Genomic DNA, 22,622 nt, shown 5'->3' on the forward strand with positions numbered 1-22,622 from the left:
GAGATCTTAATAACACATTTGCAGTTCCTTTTAATGCAAAAAGTACCAACGAGCATTAAAAACAAACAAAAATTTAAACTCCTAACGTGAAGACATTTCTTTAACAACTACTCTTCAGGAAAGTTTGAATTTCCAACACTTTTCAAAAACACATTGTTGACAGCAGTTAAAAAGTAGCTGTTCTAGGTGTAATGACCAGCTGCCTGGACGTGCTGTGCTCCTGGCCCAGACTGTGTAACCAGAGTGGCAGTCTCGGTCATGTGACCCCACTGCACGTGCAGTCTCCCCCGAGGACCCTGGAAATGCCCTCTGACCCCATTATCTAGGAGCAGCTCAGGAGGGTCCACCCATGGTGGGGGTCTGCTGGTCGTGGTCTAAAGGGAGGACCGGTGCAGTGCGCTTCAGAGAAAACTAAGGAAAGTTTAGGGGTTTGCAAGTTAAAATCTAGTAACCCGTAATCTCCCCATACAAAATGCACAAATCTAGTAGCTCACCTGGCCCTAACACTTTCATGAACTAGCGTTTGCGTTTCCTTCACCTGTCTTCCATTTTGCTCGCCCCTTGTTCGGACCAGCTGGGTGATTGATGGATCTCATTCTCTGGTGGCCTTTATCCTAGTTAACAGGCACAGTTAAGGGCATCCAGTAACAATTCCAAGTGATCCTATTAGCCATCCTTAAGAAAACATTGTCAGATTATGTCATAATATGTGAGTTAAACAGGCAAGTTTCATAATTTCTATGCCTGAGTTTTTGTGTCTATAAAATACAAGTGACCGTGGTCCTTCCCAGCTCACAGGGCTGCCTTGCGGAGGGTGGCCGGTAGTAAGTGACATGTCCTTCTTTCATGCTGGTGTGCATGGCGGAGTCTCCTCCAGTGCAGGCTGCTGGGAGCAATGGCTGCTGCCTTCTTGCAGAGAAGAAATCTGGGGGGGCTCGGGCAGTAGGAAGTGTTCTCAAGGGTGGGAATTCAGGTTTCCACAGACCACCCTAACCTGTCCGTGGGGTCTGTCTTTCAGATCACAGCTTGTCCTGGCGCTGAGCACACAGGGGATGGCATCGGTGGTCTGAAATGGCTCCCTTTGCTGTATAGTCAGTCATGCAAAAAATCCCAGGCTCTTCACTCTTAGTTCTGTGTTTATAGAAAAACTGGAATCTCAGGATTAAAAGACAGATGTTACAGTTTCCTCCGGCTTGTTGGAGGGCAGCTGCGCAGCCTTCGCTGTCAAGCTGCTCACTGGTTGGTAGAGCGAGCAGACGTGGGCGAAAGCCGAGCTCTGCCGTGCAGTGACTGCTGTAACCATTAGACGAGGGGATGGGGTGTTTACGTCCCTTTTCTGGACCATAAAAAGACCCTCTCAAGGCTGGCATAGAGGTCAAGTGAGAACAGAGGATGCTCCCTCCCTGCCTAGCATGTTTGCCCAACATGTATTCGTTTTCTTCTCTGTTTGTTTCCCTCTGCCAACAAGTCTCAACTGCCCGAGCCAAACTTTCGTAGCTTCCATCAGAAAGCAACTGCCTCCCTCCTCCATGGTTTTGCCCAGGAGAGAGAAAGGACAGGCATTTCTCCAGTAACCGCTAGCTTCTCGTGGCTGAGCCCTTTGGACCATGAACATGAAAACCTACAAAGTGAGTGGTCGGCATCGAAGAGGAAATGAGTTCTCATTAGGCAAGGAAGTAAGCAGCCTGCGGAGGCTGGCTGAGTGAGTCCTGAAAAATGGGCTCAGGGGTCTTGCATCAGCCAGAGTTTAGGTCCATACACGGCTGGGATGACTGTAAATAAGCCTTGTTTTGCTCCTTTCCCAGTTTGTTTTTGGTAGGATCTAAACATCTCTAGACCTGGCCCCCACACCATCCCTGCATTCCTACCCCAAGAATGGCCTCCAGCTGCGCTAAGCAGGGCTTTACCCTGCCATACTGTGAGCTCCTTGAGGCCGGGAGCCTCACTTTCCTCCTGTGTGCTTCCCATGCGCAGGTACTGTGGATATGGGGGTACAAAGACAAGTAACCCTTGGTCCCTGTCCTCAGAGTCTGCAGTTTAATGCGAGAGTCTGATAAGAAATTTCTAGTTAAGAGACACTGTGCTATTTGTTATTTTAGAAGTGAATATGGTGTTATTTTCCTATGGGAAAGTGCATGTAAGTCCAACTGGTGGGCCAATGGGAGGCTCCCAGTTGATTAAGCTGAGTTTTTAAGAGATAAGAGGTAGACAAATTGAGCAGAAGAGGTGTCATTCCAGGCAGCAGGGGCATCCTGGGTGAAGGTGTCGCAGGCATAATGCAGTGAGATGAAGGCTGGAGGGAACAGTGCAGGTGGGAGGTAGGGGGGAGAGATTCTGAGGCTAAGAGGAGCCTGACCACAGACGGGCTGTGTGCTGCTGAAGAGTTACTAGCACCTGATCCTCACAGCTGCGGGCGCCAGTGAAGAGGTTTAAATGGAGAGCGCCCTGACCATCAAGAACATGACTCGGCGGTGCGAGGATGGGCTGGAGGAAGTGCAAGTGGATTCCGGCAGTGATCCCGGGGAGACAAGACAGCCTCACCCAGAGGTGGCGGCCTGGGAGTGGGTGAGGGGATGGGAGGGAGGGAACTCAGGAGGTGGGACTGCCAGGACGTACAGATTGGTGGGGAGGAGTTGGGGAAGACTGGGTGACTAGGGACTGTAGGATGGTGATGGTGGAGCCAGCAGGGGAACTGGAAGAATGGTGAAGGAGAAGATTTAAGATTGATCAGAACTGTGGTACCTGAGGGGCCTACAGAAATGGTTGGGATAGCCACCTGGACTTGAGAAGTGATGTGGCAGCTGAAGTAGGAGGAAGGGGAGCTGGTGGGAAGGGCTCATGCAGGAGGAGGCTTTCAAGGAGTCTGAGAAGGAACAGCATGAGGGAGATAGGGGAAATTAGGGAAAAGCCAAGGGAGGGTTTCGTGAGGGCCCTCAAATGTGACCGGCCAGGAAGATATTAAGTGAACGTGGCCATGGGTTTGCCAGGACGGGATTTATCCTGCCATGGAGCAGAGAAGGGCAGGAGCTGGGCAACTACTGCACAGCAAATAGGGGCTGAGGAGTGAAGGCAGTGAGTACATGCAGCTTTTTCAAAGCTCCGCAGAGACAGGAAGCAGACGTGGGGCTTTGGAAGAACGTGGCACAAGGGGGTGTTTTACTTATGATGTGACAGCGATGAGCTGCTGAGTGCATCCTTAGAGGAAAGAGCCAGGAGGCAGGAAGAGGCTAAAGGTACAGGAAGGGCAGATGAGGAAGCTCCCAGGTGGCCAGAGGAGCCGAGAGGGGAGTCCAGGTGTGAGGAACAGCTGGGGCTAAAGGGCAATGAGCACGAGTCTGCCAGTTACAGGGAGGCAGCCTCTGTTTTCTAGTCAGTGAATCTGGAAGCTGTTGAAGGAGAATAATGATAAAGGAGAGAATGAAAAAAAGAGAGAGAAAGGATAATGTTTAGAGTATGAGTTGAGCGGATGGGGAGGAGTTGAGGTGAAGGCGCAGAGGAGACCATGAAACAGTAATCGCACCAGATTCCTTATCTGTAAAGTAGGAGTGCACCTTGCCCCCGGCTGCTTAATCCAAGAGGTAACTGGTGTGAACTTGGCCCTGGGCAGGAGATTACAGATGACCCTGGACTTACCACTGTTTGTATCTGCATTTACAGCCTCATGCACACTTTGATGTGGCTCTTAACAGTGTCCGCGTTAGAGCTGGAAAACTACCTTTCGCTCAAAATGCAGGCTTCTCCCTCTGAAAACATACTACCCCTAATCTTAAGTGTTTAAAAGAGAAACAGTATCCTTGTTTTAAGTTGTTGCTTTGTTCAGAGGCACCTGGATGTGCTGCATCCATGTACACAGAAGCTCTTCCATTTCCAGAATCAGCCTACCCTATTTTATTGTCTCCTCTCACTGTATTGGTCCAGCTGAAACTAACTCAGTGTGGCTTTGGGCTATAAATTCAAGTTTGCCTTAGGGTAGAGGTCTTACATATAAGAAAGACTATAAAAGTCATGGGTCACAAGTTTAGCGAGTGGGGAACTTGGAATAGGATTGTGTTGATGCTGTTAATTTACACAGCTTTTCTGGATGTGTCTGCTTGTCTCTGAGCTGCAAGGGAATGATGTAGTCCCTTTCTGCCAGTGCCCTTGATGCCCTGACATCCAGATTTGGGTGGGATGTACAGGTTGGTCTGGGCAGCCTGGGAGTCCGTGGGAAGAAAGACGTTGAAGCTCAAAGCCCTTCTGTGTCTGTCCAGTTAGTCTGGAGTTGGTCATATCTGTGCCCATTAATATCTGTGGACACCAAAGGAGGATGGAAGGAGAGCTAGAGGAACAGTGACAAGCACAGGCTGATCAGTACTAGGCAGGTTGCCAAGCTCTGGCCTCAGTCACCAGAATGGTGAGTCCATTGTGAGGGGGCCTGAGTCATCTTTGCAGTGTACAGTCAGAGTCCTTCCAGGCCCTCCTGTTTCATGTCAGGAGCCATCCTGGGGCACATGAGTCAAAGGCCCGTGAGGGTTCTGGGCAGGGTTCTTTGTGGGTTATCAACATACAGGGTACCAGCTTATAGGGGAAAGGAGCAGGTGATGGCTAGGGGTGGGCAGCCTGTGTATTCCCCCAAGTTAGGGTGGTCCAAGTCGCCACGATTTCTGTGTGTAGGGTTGTCAGGCGTCCGGTCACTAGGAGGTCCAGTTGTTCTCACACACACGCAGTGGGGCTCCTTGGCACCTGGCTTAAACAGCTTCCTGGGGACGCCAATCCAGTCTCTGATCACACCTCCACTAAGAAGAGAAGGAAAGAGGACTTCTTAAAAGCATGAACTCCTGAGTCTCTCTGGGAAGGGGAGAGGAGGAAGCAGTGAGCCAGGCCTGCTAAAAGAAGAAGCCATTCCACTTCCCATCTTGGTGTTTCCCCAAGGCGGTGGCCTGAGGTGTTCACCCCGAATCTCATGCTCGCCCGGCTCCTTCCAGCTTCCCCTCCCAAAGGCAGAGTCCATCGTCCGTTCACTGTGCTCTCCGGGTCCCTGCCCTGTGCCTTCCTAAGAGGCAGCACCACCTCCCGGCATTGGGGGTCACACTGCAAGGCTTTCCCCCACTGGCCTGTGAGCTTCTCAGAAGTAGTGTCTGGCTCTGACTGCCTTTCCCTTCCCCACGACATCCCAGCACAGGGAGGGTGATCTTAGAGTCCGGGGCACTTGGGGGAGGGTGGAAGACTGAGGCAACAACCCAAGGCCCCATCGTGGGTTGGCCGTGTCTGGGAGGCTCTGGGCATAGGGTGTAGTTGCAGGCTGTCCTGCCCCTTGCACAGGCCTGGTCCTTGCTGTCACCAAGCTTCAGAGATGGAGGATCAAGCTCTGGCCCAGCAGAGCCTGAGCCACCTCCTCCCCTGGGCAGAGAGACCTAACTCATCGTAGGGTATTGAGTTCAGCCTTGCAAAAGGAAAATGAGATCCTTGGAACTGATGCCCCATACAGATCCCAGTGCCCCGGGCCAGGATCACTTGCTGGTCAGGGCGCTGACCTGCCTCCCTTCTTGCTCCCTCTCTCCCCCTAAGGCCATCCAGCCCATTATGAGTGGCCCTTACTCCACACCCAGGCCTTGCCTTCAGAACTCGTTTCTCCCAGTCTAGAGGGAGATATGTACATGCGAATGGAAAACAATGAACTGGGCTGAGGCACGGGGACAGGGCCAGACAGCTTAGCACTTAGGAAAGTGGCCCTTTTCCCTGCCCCTGCTCCGTGAAAGCTGGGCTCTTACTGTGAGGCCCTTGAGGAGGCTGGGGGCGGGGGCAGGGGCGGGGTTCTGTTTGCTGCATTCCTTTCCCCCCTTAGCAGAGGTGAAGGACGACTGAGGGACCTGAACTGCACTGGAGTCCAGGCTGGCCTGATGGTTAAAGCTGGAAATCTTTCTCCAGCTTCCCTAAGCCAACCTGGAACAAGTCCTGGGGCATCTCATCTAATCCGGCTCACTTACTGTTCTTACAGGACAGACTGTCTACCTATACTTCTGGATTTACTAGGAATTTGCAGTGTTTTTTTAAGACAGCACCTCGGCATCGCTGCAAGTGGCCATCCCCCCTCCTCATCTGTCTCCTATAGGCAGGCCTGATTTGTGCGGACAAATAGGAGACTGAGGCCCTTGGACAGGTGAACAGGCCAGAGCCAGCAAGAAACAGTACTTAAGCCATCTCATTCCCAGGCCAGGGGTTCTTCAGCAAGGTCTTTGGAGAATTTAGAAAAAGAAAAAGAAGAATATGCCCAGGGCTCAACCCTAATACTCTCACCCAGTTGTCTGGAGTGAGGTCCCATCATCAGTGATTTTTTAAAAATTCCCCAAAGTTGAGAATCACTATCCCAGAGCACATGTATTTTGACAGACTTCCCCTGGGGTTAATGATGAATTTATGGCCTCACTCAACAATGCAGACAGGATGACCTGGAAGTGGGCTTTGGGGGAGAGGCAGAAGGACAGAAGGGAAGCCCGTGTACCTCTGCTGGGAACACCAGAACCGGCTGCCCCTGGCTGAGCTCCACTCCACGTTGCATGGTGGAAACTTCTGCTTCTCTTTCAGTTCTTGTTTGTTTGCCTCCAAGCCTTTGGTGATCATAGCGTCTACCTGGGTCAGTTCTGGGGTAGGCAGCCCATCCTCTCCATAGAACCTTCCTATCACCCTTCCTGTGGTGAGAGGAAAGCTGATGTCAGGTAACAGTGGGGGAGGCACGAACAGAGGCTCGGCTTCTGCAGCTGTCGTAGTAAAGCTCGAGTTCCCAGGGTTTCTGCCTTCAGGGCTCTACAGTAGCCTGCTGGCTGCGTCTTTATTAAGAGCTAATTGGAGGAACTGGCGATGCCTTCTGTCCTGATGTCTCTCAGCATCTTATGCTAGGCCAGGCAGGGGCCTCCCTGTTCTAGAGTCCTCCAGTACGGAGGTTATAAAATCTTCTCCCTTCCAGACATCAGCTCCCCGAAAGTGGGACCACGTGTGACTCATTTTTCGATGTTCCACAGTGTTGGAGGCACACAGTAGGTGTTTAATAAATGCTTGACGAATGAATGGCTTACTGCATGACATTTATGTGGCTCAGTTCTTCCCCACATTAAATTGTTTTGTGTTCTATAACGTAAATTAGTCATTCATTGAGTGTTCACTCAGTGTCAGGAGCTATGCCAGCACTTTCCCACTGTTTTGTAATCCTCGTAACACCCCTGTGAGAGAAATCAGTGTGACCATAGTCCTAGGAGAGAGACTGGGGGATTCAATAAGTGGGAAGTCTCTGAGGCCAGTGAGTGGGTCTGGCCCCCAGCTCATGCGCTCCCCTCCACCTTCAGTGGACACACTGAGTGGAAGCTGGTTTTAGTTTAAAATCCCTGTCCCACTTTGTAAGGTCTAAGCTTTGGCAGCGGCCAGCAAGTGGTCAGTGAGCATGTAGGCCAGAGCCAAGAAGGGGTCAGTTCTCCCTGGATGTAGGGACATTCATCTCCGAGTCCTGAAGTGCAAGTGACCTTCACAAGCAGCCCTTCAGAGGCCAGGAGAAGCAGCAGAAAGCACTTCTAGGTCTGACCCAGTAGGAGGCGGCAGCAGTATATACGTGCCCCGGCTGTCTGTCCAACCTCATGAGTCTCTGAGAACTGAGATCCTGGGTCACATTCACAGACCCAAGATTCAGTTCATCTTCTCACTTCCAACTCCTATCCTGACTTTTCCGATTCTTTTTGTCACTTTTGCCTTGGAGCCGTGCATCTCTCTGGCTTAGGAACCTTGGGTCTCTGACTCCTCCCCCTTCACAGACAAATGTACACCTCCTTCGTTCACATCTAACCCACTAGCGAATCATGTCGGTCCAACTTTGAAAAACACCCCGATTCTGTCCATTTCGTTCCATCTCCACTGCTACCACCCTGACTCAGACCACGGATCACAACAGTAGCCTCCCACTGCTCCCTGCTTCAGCTCATGCCCTCCGACAGTTCTTTCTCTACAAACAGTCCCTTCTCAAGCGGCTGGGATGAGCTTTTAAAAACATAAATCATATTGTATCATCTCCATGCCTGGTTTAAACCCACCACTGGCTTCCTAATGCATGTGAATAAAACACATACTTCTTATCAAGGCCTCCAAGACTATAACCTGACTTCTGTTTGCTTCTTTACCCTTTTCTCAAGCCATCCCATCCCTCCCTTCCTCCCGGTAGCCTTCCTGATGGTGCTTCGCTGCTCCCCTCCTCAGGCACTACTGTTATCTCAGCTGAAATACCCTTTTCCCAGATCTCAGGCTCCTTCTCACCTTCCAGGTCTCAGCTGAACTGTCATCTCCAGGAGGCCTCCCCTGACCATCTGCTCCACAGGGGCACACCCCCCCCAAACATGCATCACATTAGTTTCTGTTTATTCACAGCCCTGTCTGGAATTGTCTAATCAGTTTACTTGTTTCTGCTACATGCTCCCCAGCAGTGAGGCCCCAGCACTCAAAACAGCTCAGTCCAGAGCATTCACTTTAAATGCTTGATAGAATGAATGAAGGGATCAGGGCCTGGTCCCAGGCCTGCAGTCTGTAAGTTGGCCTGGCACCAAATTTTCTTCTCTCAAGGGTCTCTGCATGCATGGTGACAAGCCTGTCTTGGTGGGTTTTAGACATGAGACTCAGAGAGGACAGCAGTAGTAGAGGCAACAGAGAAAGAGTGGTAGAAGCTGTGCTGTGAGAATGGCGGTCATCATTGGCTGGGACTCCAGGACACAACAAAAGATGTCCCATTTCCCCATGAGGCCTGGCCATGTGGCCGCCAAGATGGCGTCCTGCAGTCTTCAATTCATTGTGCACCCATGTAATACATCTTCATCTTCTGACGTGGCCTGAGGGTTTCTGATGCCCTGAAGGAACCTAACACAGCCCTCTTATAGAATAAGCTAACAGAGGACAGGAACTGCACTCAACTCATCTGTGGGCTCCATGAGGACCAGAACCACAGTGTATCCAAGGTAGAAATTCAAATATTTCCTGACTCTAACTGAAATCCTTCTGAGGCATTTTCAAGCATATGCCCCAACCACCCCCTGCCCCTACACGTTAAGAGTGTTCAAACAAGATTAGTTCACTCATCTCAACAAATACATCAATCTTTTCCCCAAATATCAGTATGATGTGTATTGTATCCTTTGCCCACACACAGGACTCCGCTCTTATTCTTTTGTGTTGGGTTTTTTCCTTATTAACCCAGTAATGTTTCAACTTTGGTTTGGCAATCTCATGGGAAAAAGGGAGAGCCAAGCCTTCTGAAGGGCAGATGAATAGAGGTCAGTTCTTTCAATGGCAAACACAGTTGTGGTCTCAGGAGTGACCTGGGGCAGACTGGGTGAAAACAAAGATGTGGGTGCTGCAAGTTGGAATGACAAAGGCCAACAATGGTGGGTGTGGACGAGGGAGGACTGGAAACAGAAAGAACTTCAGATGTTATGAAAAAGCATTGGCCAATTGGATGTGGAAGGAGCAGAGGAGTTAGTGAAGATGCCAAGGTTCTCAGAAAAGGAAACCCAAGCAGTGATGACAGAAGCAAACATTCAGAGGCATTAGGGGCATAGAAAGAACTCTTCCAATTTAGACCTGTTCCCGAACACTGACGTTCCTGGGTCCAAGTGGGCTCCAGTGAGAGGTCAGAGCAGTAGGTGGAAAAAAGGGCCCCAACTATCCTAGTTTTCAGTGTTTGTGAAGCAATCTAGTGTTTAGTGTCTAACATTTCTTTAGGATACTCTTAAGTGTCTTCTCATTTAAGTAGCAAGTGCAGTGCGGGATACAACTGGCTTAAACAGACGTTTGATTAGCATAACTTCCACCTGGGAGACAGTTCATTCAGGATGGACACAGACTAATGTTTATCTCCTTAGAGGACAAAATAAAAGGGTTATTTGTCAAAACCACAAGCCAACAGGTGGCTCTGAGCTTCCTGACTGTGCGCTGAAGCCAGATGTTTGGAACACAGTGAGATGGGGAAGCCGCCTTCCTGGGGCTGGTTGTTCAAGGGTGGTGCAGGCTGTGGGGCAACAGAGGCCAAAGCAAATGGATGGGCAATCCTCTCCCAAGATTAAGTGAGAGGGAAACAACTGCCCCGGCCGTTCCTTCTGGGCCATACTGCCACAGTATGAGTTTAAGGCGAAAAATCCATGGGTGTTTTTCAGATTTTAACTTTGAGTCCAATCCCCAAAGAATCCTAGCCCCCTAAAAAAATTGCAAGACAACTCCAATGAAACCTATGGAAATGACTTGTGGAATACCTACCAATGAATTCATAGTTCTTCTCATAAAACGAAAGCCAATTTTGAAGTGTCAGCATCTCAGAAGGAGACAGGTCAGATACATCATCCACAAGGCCTGCTGCAGAGTAGTCCCCGGTCACAAAGGCTCTGGAGGCGTCTCTGCCTGAGGAGAGATGTTTCCTGTAAGTTAACTTGTAAATCACCAACGCTGTACAAACCAAAGAATCTACTTTCTGAGAAACATCTCCTGAAAACCCTCATTCCCCATCCCTGAAAGCAAAACCAACCCCTGTTCCTCTGTGATAGATGCTCCTGGATCTTGGACACACATGAGTATCGGGCACAAAGGAACTCAGTCAACAGTAGAGCACATTGCAAAAGAAAAATCTCCCCAGAAATGGAGGGTTTTTCGCTCACACTTGCATACAGCCATGACAGCTGTACAGGGTGTGCAAGGGAGTGCACCAAAAAGTGCCCTCACCCAGCAGGTAAATAAAACCCTTGATTCCAGTCCCAGCTCTGCTTCTATCTCACTGTGTAAGCCCCGGATAAGTCCCTTCCCCTGCTGGGCTGTTTGAGGGGCTCAGCAACACTAATGGAACTTAATTCCTCCCCTGTCAAAGCTTCTATTTCTGAAGTTCTCCCTAGAGACAGGGAAGTGACTAGAATTTAAGTACCAGAGGCAGCTTCCCAATTCCCCTGTGATAATGACAAGCAAAGAATGCCCATTTAATGCTGCTTCGTCACTGGCCTTAAGCTTGCTCATCATTTGCTTTTTCTTTTTTAATCTCGGAGATGATCATTCGTCTGGGCTGGTAAGGTAAAAGTAACAGGCTGGTAGTCCGAGTTCAAGTCCTGTCAGTACTTGGTTCTGAGGGCTTTAGGGAAATCACATCCTCCAATCCCCTCAGTTGCAGAGTGGGGACAGAATAAACCTCATTTGGTAAATGTTCTCTGAGGCCTAACATATGCACAGCTTTGTTCTAAGTATGGAAGGACTGTAAAGGTGGCCAGACTCCCTGCATTCTAACCTGATAAACTTTAAAAGAAGGCAGACAAATGCATTTGTACTAGAAGCATCTAGTCGAGATCTGTACTCAAACCAAATGTACTATTTTTAGGGGAAACTTGGGGTAGCGGTAAAGAAAGGTCACTTTGGGTCGGGACACATTGAAGAAATGATACGAATCAGCAGGGGAACTTTTGAGGTCAGGGGCAGGGCCTCTCTCAACTCTGTGTCCTGAGGGCCACGGTGTGGCACAAGGCAGGTACTGGGGGTTCTGCTGGAGGGTAAAGAGAAACCAACAGGAGGCTAGAGATGTATTTCTCCAACCTAAGTCAACGAAGAGCGGTGGGGAAAAGAGGCCACCGCCCAACCCCAAAAAGGGAGGGTAGAGGCCAGTAACAGTTGCCCATAGTCCTGCTGGAGTCAAAACAGTCCAGAAGGATGATGCAGCTGAGCCTGGCCCCGACGCTGGTCTGACGAATGTGGGGGGTGGAAATGCAGACGAATAAACGAATGAATGAGTAACTGAATGAATGAAACGCAGGCGGCTACTAGCCCCCGTTGGAGGAGGAAAAGGCGTCAGCCGCCTCGCTAATACCTGCGAAGCCGCTATAGTGGGCTCCAGGCCCGTAGTGCTTCCGGCCAGAGGACACATCGTAGATGCGGCCGAGCAAAGCCAAGTAGAGGCCCGGGTCCCCAGGGCGGCCGCGGTAGCGGGCCAGCTCCTCGGGTATGAAAAGGCGAAAGTCAGCGCGGGGACTCCACCAGCCCATCAACCGTGTGGCCATCACCGCTACCGCTACCGCTGCCGCCGCCAGGCCCAGCCAGAGCCCACGGCCGCCGAGCATCGGCATTTAGACAGCCGCACCTCCTCCGTTTCCCCGAAGTTGCGGCCTCTCTGTCCACTACTAAGATGGCGGAGAACCGGCCGCGACGTCACCAGCGCGACGCGCGCTCTCCCCTGTCCGCCTGTCACTGAGAGGGCAAAGAAGGACTGAAAGGGAAAAGTCTGGCGAAAAGTTCATCCGCCGGCTCCAACTCTTTCGTACTTGTCCAGCATAGCTAGTGAACGAGGAGGGACACAGAGAAAGTAAGCAGCGAAGGGCCCTGTTGGCCGGCAGGTTGTCCGCCCCCAACAAAGATGGTGGCATAGGAGGCTGCGGGATGACGTAGACGTTGTGACAGAAGCACCCTTTTGGAAATCCGGCTGTCCTCGGCTGGCTGTCTCACGACAGCTGGTGAAATCCGCTTGACGGCGCCTTTGCGACAGCAGTCCTCGCTTGTCGGCGTGGAAGCCGGAAGCCGCAGCCGCCGCCGTCGTCCCCTCCCCGTCCCCGCCCGCCGGGTGCCGTCGGAGGTTGACAGGTCGTGGCGGGGAGGCGGCGGCGGCGGCAGAGCCGGGCGCCCGAGACGGAGACCCCATGGGGAACGCTCCGAGTCACAGCAGTGAAGACGAGGCGGCAGCCGCCGGGGGCGAGGGCTGGGGCCCGCACCAGGACTGGGCTGCGGACTCGGGCACGACCCCTGGCCCGGGCACCGCGGCCCCGGCGCTGCCGCCCGCCGCGGCCCTGCTGGAGCCGGCACGGCTGAGAGAGGCGGCGGCCGCGCTGCGGCCCACGCCGCCCTGCGAGTCTCTGGTGTCTAGGCACCACGGCGCGCTGTTGCGCTGGCTGGAAGAGCGGCTGGGCCGCGGCGAAGAGTCCGTCACCCTGGAGCAGTTCCGGGAGCTGCTGGAGGCTCGTGGCGCCGGCTGTTCGGGCGAGCAGTTCGAGGAGGTCAGGGCTGACTGGCGATTACGGGGCGGGGGCAGGGCGGTCGCCCCCAAGGGCGTAAAGAGGTGGGCGGTGGCTTTGGAGAGGCCGGGCAGGAACCCATAGTCTGCAGGGCAGGAACCCATACGGTCCGCAGGTTCCGAGAATAGGACCATGGGGGTGCCGGGACCCACATTGTGCGCTTCCAGCCTGTTCACTCCGGGAGACGACTGCGAATCTCTTTAACCTTTATTAGAGGTGTGGAAAGCCTAGGCTAGGCGGTTCTTGTTCGGGAATACTGGACAAGCCTAGATGTCTTTGCATGTTGCTGTAGTACAGACCTTTGTGCTGTTGCCTGACGCTGGATCAGCTGCTCTTTGGAGCTTCCTTATCACGCTCCAACGGTTTAAGGGCAATGTGGTGGGATTGAGGAAGCGGCCATGAAAACCATTCCGTTTTATTGGCCAGTGGGTTTTTGCAGAGCACCTTCTGAATCCAGTGTAGGCGCCGAACAAATGTCGGAGCAAGATAACATATACTGGAAATATTCACATTCTGAAAGCCATTCGTATAACGCAAAAACTAGCTTTTGCAAAATATATATTTATTTTTGGATCTTTGAAAAACCTCTTTTAGATTCATTTAAACCTCCCTAGAACCTAAAATTGATAGGCAAATAACAGGTTTCCCGTGAATACTTACAATTACCTAGTTTTGGGCATAATCACCAACATCATCTCTGTTAAGTAATTAACAGCAAGTTGATATGGCAACAAAATATTTTCCTTGGAAGAGATCGTAGAAACTATCTGTACCAAACACTTCATTTTAGAGTTAAGAGAACTGATCCAGCATGTTACTCTGTGAATCATTGGCAAATCTGAGGCTGACTCTCACTCAGATTTCTTGTCTTATGTCCCACTACCTCCTTCTTGGAACCCCATTTCTTTAACTCCACAGGGTTATAACAAAAGGTACTTAATTTGTGAAAATGGGTAAACCATGTAGTTTTTTTCAGTGTCGATGAAGGGTGAGTACATAAAGTCATAAACTGACAAGTACTTGTAATTCCTTTAAAAAGTGATGTGCACTTTAAAACCAGAGACTTTTAAAATATTTTAAGAATGTTTTCCTCTGTATGGCCAGAATTCATATAATGTGGTTTGTATGTTGGTCATATTAGTTGGTGAAAGGTCTCCTTTTTTTTTTAATTCCAAGAGTACACATAATACTTTGCATTCTAGTCCTAGGTGTATTATGAGAAAATGCAGCGGTGTCAGAAAGAGCTGTGCAGATCTCTTGAAGGAGTTGGCACATTTCAAAATTGTCCAAAAGAGAATAGAGAGAAACAATGTTTACATTGTGAGAGCTTCTGACTGGAATAGAGCTGCAGGTGGAGTTTACAGGAGTCCTGTATTGTAAAGGCCAAGAAGTCCTCGAAGTGTGGCCCAGAAATCACTCAAGGGCTGTGACATTGTCCATTCAGTCACTGAGCAAATATTTGTTGGGCACATATTGAGTGCCAAGCACTTTGATGACAGTGGGCAAAGCAGATACTTGCTCTTAAAGAGTACCTAGTACCGAAAGAGATGCACATTAACCTAGCAGTTATGGGTGGGGTGTTATCACCACAAGGAAAAGCAGAGGGAAAAAAATAGCAGGAGTGTTTAACCTCATCTAGGGTGTCAAGGGAGACTTACCTGAAGAGTGACATTTCAGCACGGAGTTGAAGGATGCAAGCAGCCAAGGAGCGGTAGGTGTTAGCAGTGTTTCAGGCAGAGGGAATTGCATGTGCAAGTCCCAAGTCCAGAGGATGGAGAATCCGGAGGCATGGTGTGGTGTGTCAGAGTTATAAAATTGCTTCAAGGGACAGGAAATCCAGTGCATGCTTTCAGCAATAAAGAAGCTTTTTCTGTAGAAGTCCAGGTAGGCAGTCCCGGATTGATACGGCTGTTTCACAGTTACCAGGGACCTTGCTCCATCCATCTTGTGCTGTCATCCTCCACAGTCACCTTCTACTTAGTGATTCAAATGACTCTTTCTGCTGTCGCTTTCCACATTCCCACCAGCGGGAAAGAGAGAGCCATGCCTCCTCTCATAAAGGCATGGCTTCCCTCCCGTTGGCCCAAACCCAGTCACGTGGCCACACTTAACTGCAAGGGAGGCTGGGAAAGATCCTTATTCCATGGCCGTATATTCAGCCAAGAATCAGGATTTAATTACTGAGGAAGAGGAGAACAGTTACTGGGTTATGATTAGCAGTCTTTGACTCACACGGCTAGGTCATAGAATGCAGCAGGAGGAGAACAAGGCTAGGAAGCAGGCAGGGGCCAGATTGTGGGAGTCCTTTGCAGCCTCTGTTGAACAGGAGTTTGCAGACGGTGGAGTTTGAAGCCAAGTGCCATGTTGGCTGTGTCTGCCTAATGGAGTACCAGTGGTGAAGGGTCAGAGGGACCCAAGCAGATCAGCTAGGAGGCTACTTTGACAGTCTAGGTAGGAGATTGGATGGCTTGGGCTTAGATGGTGGCAGCTAAAATAGTAGGCAGTGGTCAATTTTGAGAGCTATTTAGGAAGTAGAATAAGCAGTTCTTGAGACTTAGGTGTGGATAGAGGAGTAGAAGGAGAAAGAAGCCAAGGTTGCCTCCAGCATTACTGACTCCAGTGACGGGGAAGATGATAGTGCTGTTTATTGAAGGGAAAATCTGCATGAAGGGAAGACCTGGAGAGGGAAGGTGAGTTTGCTCTGGTACATGTTGAGTTTAATGCGTCCATGAGACAGCTAAGTCAGGGTGTCTCTTAGATGGTTGGGTGTCTGAGCCTGGAGCTTAGGAGAGAAGACTGCACGGGATACAGTCATAAGTTTGCACGCTGGAGTTTCATGAGAAAATAGCTGCATTGTTTCCTCTTATTCTGATGAGGGTTTTTTTTTTTTTTTTTTCAGTGACCAAATGTGGAAAAGACTGTGCTCTGTAAGAACTTACATCCCTTGAGCTAGTCCATGGACTGTTTAGCCTAGTTAAATGACCAGAGGTCATTTGGCCACTGTAACTAAAATATATGGGAAGAAAAATCTGTGAATGATTGTACCTTCTTTTTATGAAACACAGGATCATAGTAGTCACATACATGGCGAAAATAAACATTAAGTAGTCATGAGCACAGCAATAAGAACTGACGATTTATGGAACGTTGTGAGTTTTTATTTTTATAAAAATTCCTGGGACAGTCTAGAGCTGTGTCACAGGGTATCAAATCCATGCACAGAATTTACCAAAGTTGTGCTTGGAAGTTTTCTTTCTTATGCATGTAATTATCTCACCTCGCTCTCTACAGTGTGCTCAGATCCATGGTATCTGATAATGTAGGCCCGCCATGCAGGGCAAGTTGGTGACAATAGCCACCAAGCCAAGGAGGAAACCAAGGACTCTGCAGAGTTCGGGGACTCACTTAAATAAGATTGGAAATTAAGTTTTGGTACTAACAGTCAAGTGTGGGTCTGCCGACTCCAGATCCTGGGCCCTTTTTTGTTTAAGGAGCTGATTCTCTGTGGTTATTCTTCTTTAGTCTCAAGAATACATAATTAATTCTTTAATTTTTCCCTTCATCTTAAGGGAGGCCTAGCATGGGTAATCCAAATGGGAGCAAAATCATCATGAATTTTTCTTGAAACCTATTTACCTTTATTAGATTTGGGGCAGGGGAAGTTGAGGCTTGGGTTGATACTAACTACGCTGATCCCCACTGGTTAACACTGGTTACTTGAAGAGACAGTTCTGACGCAAGGTGAAGGCTTAGGTAAGGCTTAAAAACCTGATTGAGATCATCTCACAGTGGTTGTCTTGTCTGTAACTGAAGAGTAACTATATTTGTAATATCCAAAAAGTAAGTATTAGCTATGTATTTGATCCTGTCCTTTAAAAATAAATCTGTCCCTTGACTTGAGTAAGTCTGTGTCTTAGTTAATTCTACATCTAAGCTTCTGAAAATGTATTATGGTATTTTAATTCAAGTTTTGTGAAACAATAATAAAATGTTTTTATGGTAGCAACTAAAATGATAAGCTATTTCCTTTCATTCATTTTATGAGAGTGAGCATAGTAGAGCAGGTTCGCAGTGGTATTTATTATTTATTAGTACAGTGCTAAGAGTTTCCAAGGTGTTTCATGTCGGTTCTTTGGGGTCCTGTTGCCATCCATGTCCACCCAGCTGTCTTGCCTTCACATTCCTGTAACCTTAGTTGCTTGAAGTAATGTCCTAAAGAAGTTCTTGAAGTGGAACCAAGGACCAAAGTCTGAAATGTTATCATTTTATAGTATTACACACCTTTTCTCTTGGTGGGTGTGGTCCATGCAGAAGGACTCTTTGATTTGCTCACAGGGAGCAATATTTAATTTAATGACTCCTATGTAGAAGAAGAATAGAGTTAAAATTAAATTCTTATTTGACATCAGGGATTAGAGATTAGATATGGTGCTCTCAATAAGATATGCTTCCAGTGAATGATGTAGACTAGAGCAGAAAAAAGTGCTGAACACAGAAGTGATAGCAGGTGGCTTCAAGGTGAGCATTTAGTATGAATAGGGCTTATTTTATCAATTTGTCTTATTAGCTTTGGTGGTGCCTATTTTGTAAAGTTCGTTGGGTTGTGAAGTCTGAGGGAAGGACCATTTTCATTCATTTATTTATTGTCTTAGCACAGTTCTGGCTCACAGCCAGCGCTCAGTAGGTGTCTTCCCTGTGGAGCTCTCAATTTGATTTGACAGATTGAATGTGGTACAGTCCTCATTCTCCAATCTCATGTTTTACATTCGAACTGTAACCTTTTAATAAGAAGATATTTCTTGACATTGGAGGAAACAGTTAAATACAATTTTAGTGAAAACTTAGGTTCTTAGTCACTGTTGGGTTTAGAGGAAATTTAGAGCAAAATGTCATCTTGGCATTATCGTATCAGAAATAATTATCATGTCAGTTAATTTAAAATGGCCCTGAGCCTGAGAACTATGCGAACAGAATTATGCAGATGTAATTCTCTACCCTTTCAAGACAGAGTGTGAGAGATATGCGTCTGTTCCATAAAGAGGAAGCTGACTACAAGCATTGCTTTTCCTCAGCTTGAAGCCTGTAGGGGCTCTCCACTGCCTGAGGGACAAGTACATATTCCTCTGAATGAGTGGGAGCCCACAGGCTGGCCCCTGTGCCTGTCTGACCTCATCTACTTCTGTCCCCTGTGGGACACCTGCCTTGTCCTCTGTGTAGACCTTGCTTCTATCAGTTCTTCAAGATTCTCTGCCTTGGTACCATCACCTGGTCAGGACCAAGCCTTCCTTGTGGCATTATTCAGATGGCTTCCATAGAACTGTATTTTCAGTGCTACCCTTGAGGCTTTTGTTTCCTGTTCTGTGCAGGTCACTTAGCCCTTAGAGCACGCTGTCTGGCCTTGCTCTGCCACGGGGTTGAGGCCTCCTGCCGCCTTCTGCACTACTCCAGCCCGCAGGAGGTCTTCAGTAAGTGCTGGCCATCGACAGTGATGAGGCAGTGCAGAGGAGGCGGGTCCTGGGAGACCTGGAGGTTATTCTGGGCTCATGTGCTTCGCTGTGGGGGGAAAGATGGTGTTAGCTTCTTCTGGAGAACTTCACGATCCAAGAGAGCTATAGAGGAGAGTTCCCAGCTCTGTTTTGCCTTTCTCTGATTTCCAGAACACCACTTCATCAGGTACTGCCTTGCTTTAGAAACCTCAGTGGCTCCCCACTGCCTTCAGCATCAAGTGTTAGTCTTGACATGCAGGTCTCTGTCCCCGTCCACTCTGACCTCCCAGTGCTCTGGAGCCAGCCAGGCCCATTCACTGTTTCCCATCTCTGGGGATTTTGTCCTTTGCTCCCTTTCTCCCCACTTCAGCCCTTTACTCCCTCCTAAGCCCTCTCCACTTTCAAGGACCACATAGAAGCATTTAACAGTAGCATGGGGGTTGGGAAAGGCTTCACCGAACCAAGGCTTGAGAGGCTAGAAGAATTTGCCAGGCAAAGGAAGAGAAGGATATTCCTGTTGAAAGGCACCGCATATGTAAATATATTGAAGTGAGAGAGAGCAAACTTTGAGGAATGATATTCCTTTGGTACCTGGTCTAGAGTCTGAGTTGGCTGGGACCTTAGTAGCCATTGTAGGCAACCTGTCCCCCCACCCCTTCCCTCCAAAGGGACCCCTTCTGTAACACCCTGGACAGTTAGCCTGTTAACCGTTATCAGCAAGTTTGCTGCTTTGTAAGTCTGCCTGTTCCACTGTTCTGTCTTAGACTGAGCTTGAGCCCTGGAGTCAGCCTGCTTGTGGGCAAATCGTTCCACCATCCTCAAGCCGTGTGACCTTGATTGGCTTACATGACCACTCTGGGTCTCAGTTGTCTCACCAATAAAATGAGCATAATGATAACATCTACCTTATATAGTTGGTATGAGGATTAAATGAATTAATTCACATAAAGCACCTAGAACGATGTCTGGCACATGCTTAATGCTCAGTAAGCATTGCTGGTGGTGGTGGTATTGTCTGTTGTTCTAGCTCTGCACTGGGATTGTTTGCTCCATCTTCTGTGTGACAGCCCCTTCAGGACTTCGCTTAGACATGGGATATGAGACAGTCTTACAGATGAGTAAACTGAGGCCTTAAGTGGTTAGGTGACCCTCTCAGCCAACAAGGGGCAGACTGGGACTGGGCCTAGCTCTTTTGACTTCTGATGGACTGTGCTTCTCCCAAGTTGAACCAGTGTGCAACCTTTGTAGATAAGCTTCCTGCATTGCATTTTGCTGATCTGAGCCCACAGTTCTGGTCTGTGATGATTTTGGTACATCCTCTTGTGTGCACCATTGTCTTGATCCTAGTAGTGGTTAAGATGGTTAAACAGGAATGGTCTGAGCCCTGCCCTGAGACCATAGCAAATGGTTGGAAATCTGCAATCAGCCAGCCTGCTTTTGTGTCTCTTTGTGAGATGGGTCGGTTAATAGCTTTCTAGCTTGTGTTAGTAGCTCTTTGCAAATTGCTAGGCACGGTCTTTGTTCATGAAACCTTTGGATCCTCACAACAAGCTATGAAGGATGGTTGGGTGGGAAAAGGAGTTGAGACTTACAGAGGCCAAGGGTCTTGTCCCAGGTCTCACAGAACGTAAGAGGTCAATCTGGCACTGTCCTCTGATTCAGATTTCCTCTTAGTCTCACTGTATTATTCTTTTTATATCTTATGTGCTCCTTAGTATAGTGCCTGCACTTGAGAGCTGCCTGAGCTCACAATAGTTGTCATGTGGATGGCAAAGCACGCAGCGGGTGTGGCAAGACGAGACCTGACTCTGGTGGGGTTGCTGTCTGCATGAAGAAGGGGGTTGGCTCCGTGGAAATCATGGGCCTTGCTCTGTTTGTAGAGAGACGAAGGTAGACTTGCTTTACTTTACACCGTTAGACTAGACCTGGTGTATCAAGTTGGGTTTTGGGCCCCACATTCCAGGACAATGAGTTTCAATCTGTCCCTTCAGTGGGTTGGAAATCTATTTAGTGAGTGTTAAGCTGCAGATAAAAAAAAAAAAAAGAAAAGAAACAGAATATAGTAGAATAGAAAATAATCAGGGTAGGTTATATCTGATAAGGAAAAGTACATTGTTTTTTTTACCAAACTTTTATATCAGTTATATGTATAGTGGGTCATGATACAAAATGTGTTTCTTATAGTGGATCAGCCAGTGAAAGTTGAGAGGCACTGTTCTGAGGTTTATTGTCAAAGTGGAGGGGTCCCAGCGGGGATATCCAGAATGGAAATGAGACGAAAAACCTTACCAGACAGAGAACTGGTTGAAGGATGGAGAGTTTGAGGAGACTCAGAGGACCTGATCGCTGTTTTCAGAGATCTGCAGATGTGTTCAGAATGGCCCCGCAGGGTGGTAACAACAAGGAGGCAGATTTCCATTTATTACACAGAGAAGAGAGATGCTGCTGTCAGAACTGGCCAGAAGGCGTGAGCTTCCCATCCCCAATGTCTGTCGCAGAGATAGTGGAGAAGGGGTTCCAGCAGTTCACAGGAACATACTTTATTTTAAGAGACATGTAGGTGCATTCCAATATGGGAGCTTTTGTAGATCTGGATGAGCAGCCTCATGCTGCCCTTGCTCCTCAGCCTGGTTGGTCAGATCAGAGATCTCTGTCCTTCTCTTCATCTCCTGCCCCTGCCTCCTTTCCACATCAAAAAAGTGTCAGTTCCCACAATCTGCCGTGCACTCTGTGCTCACACTCTGTCCCCTCTACCCAGGGAGGCCTTCACCTCCCCATCTTCATATGCTTACAAATTCCTGGTTATTCATCAGGCTCAGTTCAAGGGTCATTTTCTAAGGGTCACTTTCCCCCAAACACCCCTCCCTCTCCTGGGCTTCTGGCCTCTAGAGTGTCTGTCAGTTCCTGGTGTAGTGGTTGGCAGTATGGGGCCCCAAATCATACTAGGATTCAAATCCAGGCTCCATCATTTACCAGTACTGACCATGTGACCTTGAGCAAAATACTTAACCTCTCTGTCCCTCCCTAGTTAAGCAGTAGTACGTACCTTAGGGTTATGAAAAATACGCGTCGAGCCAGGTGAGGCTCTGCCTGATGCCTAGTAAATGCTCAGGAAATCTTAGCTATTATAGTTGTTTGTGCCGTTACTTCTGTTGTTATAATTATTGCACTTGTGACATTGCTGCTGCTGGTTTACAGATCTGTCTTCTAAGCTGTGAGGACTCGGGGGGCAGGGACTATGCCCTGATCATCCCAGTGTGCACAGAGCCAAGCCCGGGTCAGGTATATAAGGCTGCCTAGCAGGTGGTGGTGAGTAAGTGCTCAGTCAGTTGGCTTCTGTGAAACAAACTGAGTGTTAAGTGTTAGACTTTAAAACCTGTGTATTTCTTTAAGGACAATTTCTGAGTGTTGGGAAATTACATATTTGTTTGGTGAAGCTGCTAGTAATGCTGTTTTTTCTTTCCTCACCCAGAATGTCTTTTTGTTTGTTTGAAAACTCTTTTTATCATATCCATTAACTATTGACAGATCCACAGAGTCTGTTAAAAAATAGCAAAATGTCACTGTTTTTGTAGCCTTGCTTATATGGAATTTGTATCAGCCATAAAAGGCAGGAGTTGTGTGGGAAGTTGGGAACAGGCAGCACTTGAGACGCAAGTAGCGCTTGACATGTGGAAGTTTCGGTGGGAGTAGGACTTGAGTGCTTCCTTGAAGTTTGCAGAGAGTGAGTCTCAGTTTTAAAGTTGATGCTGAGTTAACATGGGTGAAAGGTACGGAGAACAAGTTTTATAGATGGAGGAAAGAGATGCAGCTAAGAGACACAGTTTCTGGACTGTGAGGAACTCCTGGCAGGGGTTCTCTGGTCAGGAGAATGGAGTTGTGCTGAAGACCTTGAGCTCTGGAGCCCTGGAGTCAAATACTCACTGTGTGACGTCGGGCAAGTTGTCTGACCTCTCTGTACAGCTATAAAATGGGGAGGTTAGTAGTAAGTCCTCTTGCTGTTGTGAGGAATAAATGATATATACATTGCTTAGAATTTAGCGAGTGCTCAAATATTAATTCAGAGCTTCACAAACCATGTGTCATCCCCACTTGAATA

General features: G+C 48.6%; 2 protein-coding genes across 4 annotated transcripts in view; one reads left to right on the top strand and one right to left on the bottom strand.

The window, feature by feature from the left end:
* Nucleotides 1-10: 10 nt before the first annotated feature.
* Nucleotides 11-15,314, bottom strand: CYB5D2 (cytochrome b5 domain containing 2). Of its 2 annotated transcripts, none has more exons than XM_074342561.1 (4): nt 14,696-15,314; nt 10,261-10,401; nt 6,482-6,668; nt 11-4,775 (listed from the first exon to the last, which is right to left on the bottom strand). In XM_074342561.1, exons 1-4 carry the CDS (start codon nt 14,979-14,981, stop codon nt 4,559-4,561), a joined length of 831 nt encoding a protein of 276 aa, XP_074198662.1. In that variant the 5' UTR covers nt 14,982-15,314; the 3' UTR covers nt 11-4,558. The 2 variants fall into 2 exon arrangements, with proteins under 2 accessions (XP_074198662.1, XP_010968248.1); XM_010969946.3 differs by lacking the exon at nt 14,696-15,314 and adding an exon at nt 11,843-12,400.
* Nucleotides 12,521-22,622, top strand: part of ZZEF1 (zinc finger ZZ-type and EF-hand domain containing 1) — a 94,687-nt gene continuing 84,585 nt past the window's right edge. The window contains exon 1 of one of the 2 annotated variants that reach the window (XM_074342559.1): nt 12,521-13,019. In XM_074342559.1, coding sequence (XP_074198660.1) covers nt 12,666-13,019 — 354 coding nt within the window. In that variant the 5' untranslated portion in view covers nt 12,521-12,665. The remainder of the gene's footprint in view (nt 13,020-22,622) is intronic. The other variant, XM_074342558.1, reaches the window with a different exon arrangement.

This window comes from Camelus bactrianus, chromosome 16 (genome assembly GCF_048773025.1).
Source record: "Camelus bactrianus isolate YW-2024 breed Bactrian camel chromosome 16, ASM4877302v1, whole genome shotgun sequence".
NCBI lineage: Eukaryota > Metazoa > Chordata > Mammalia > Artiodactyla > Camelidae > Camelus > Camelus bactrianus.

Excerpts from the sequence above, each read along its gene's own strand:
- CYB5D2 (XM_074342561.1), bottom strand. The coding sequence starts at position 14,981 with ATGGATGGAGCAAGGTCCCTGGTAACTGTGAAACAGCCGTATCAATCC. Across the intron at positions 6,669-10,260 it reads GAAGAACTATGAATTCATTG|GAAGGGTGATAGGAAGGTTC; the intron begins GTAGGTATTCCA and ends CTCTCACCACAG. Across the intron at positions 4,776-6,481 it reads TTCTGGTGTTCCCAGCAGAG|TGGAGGTGTGATCAGAGACT; the intron begins GTACACGGGCTT and ends TTCTCTTCTTAG.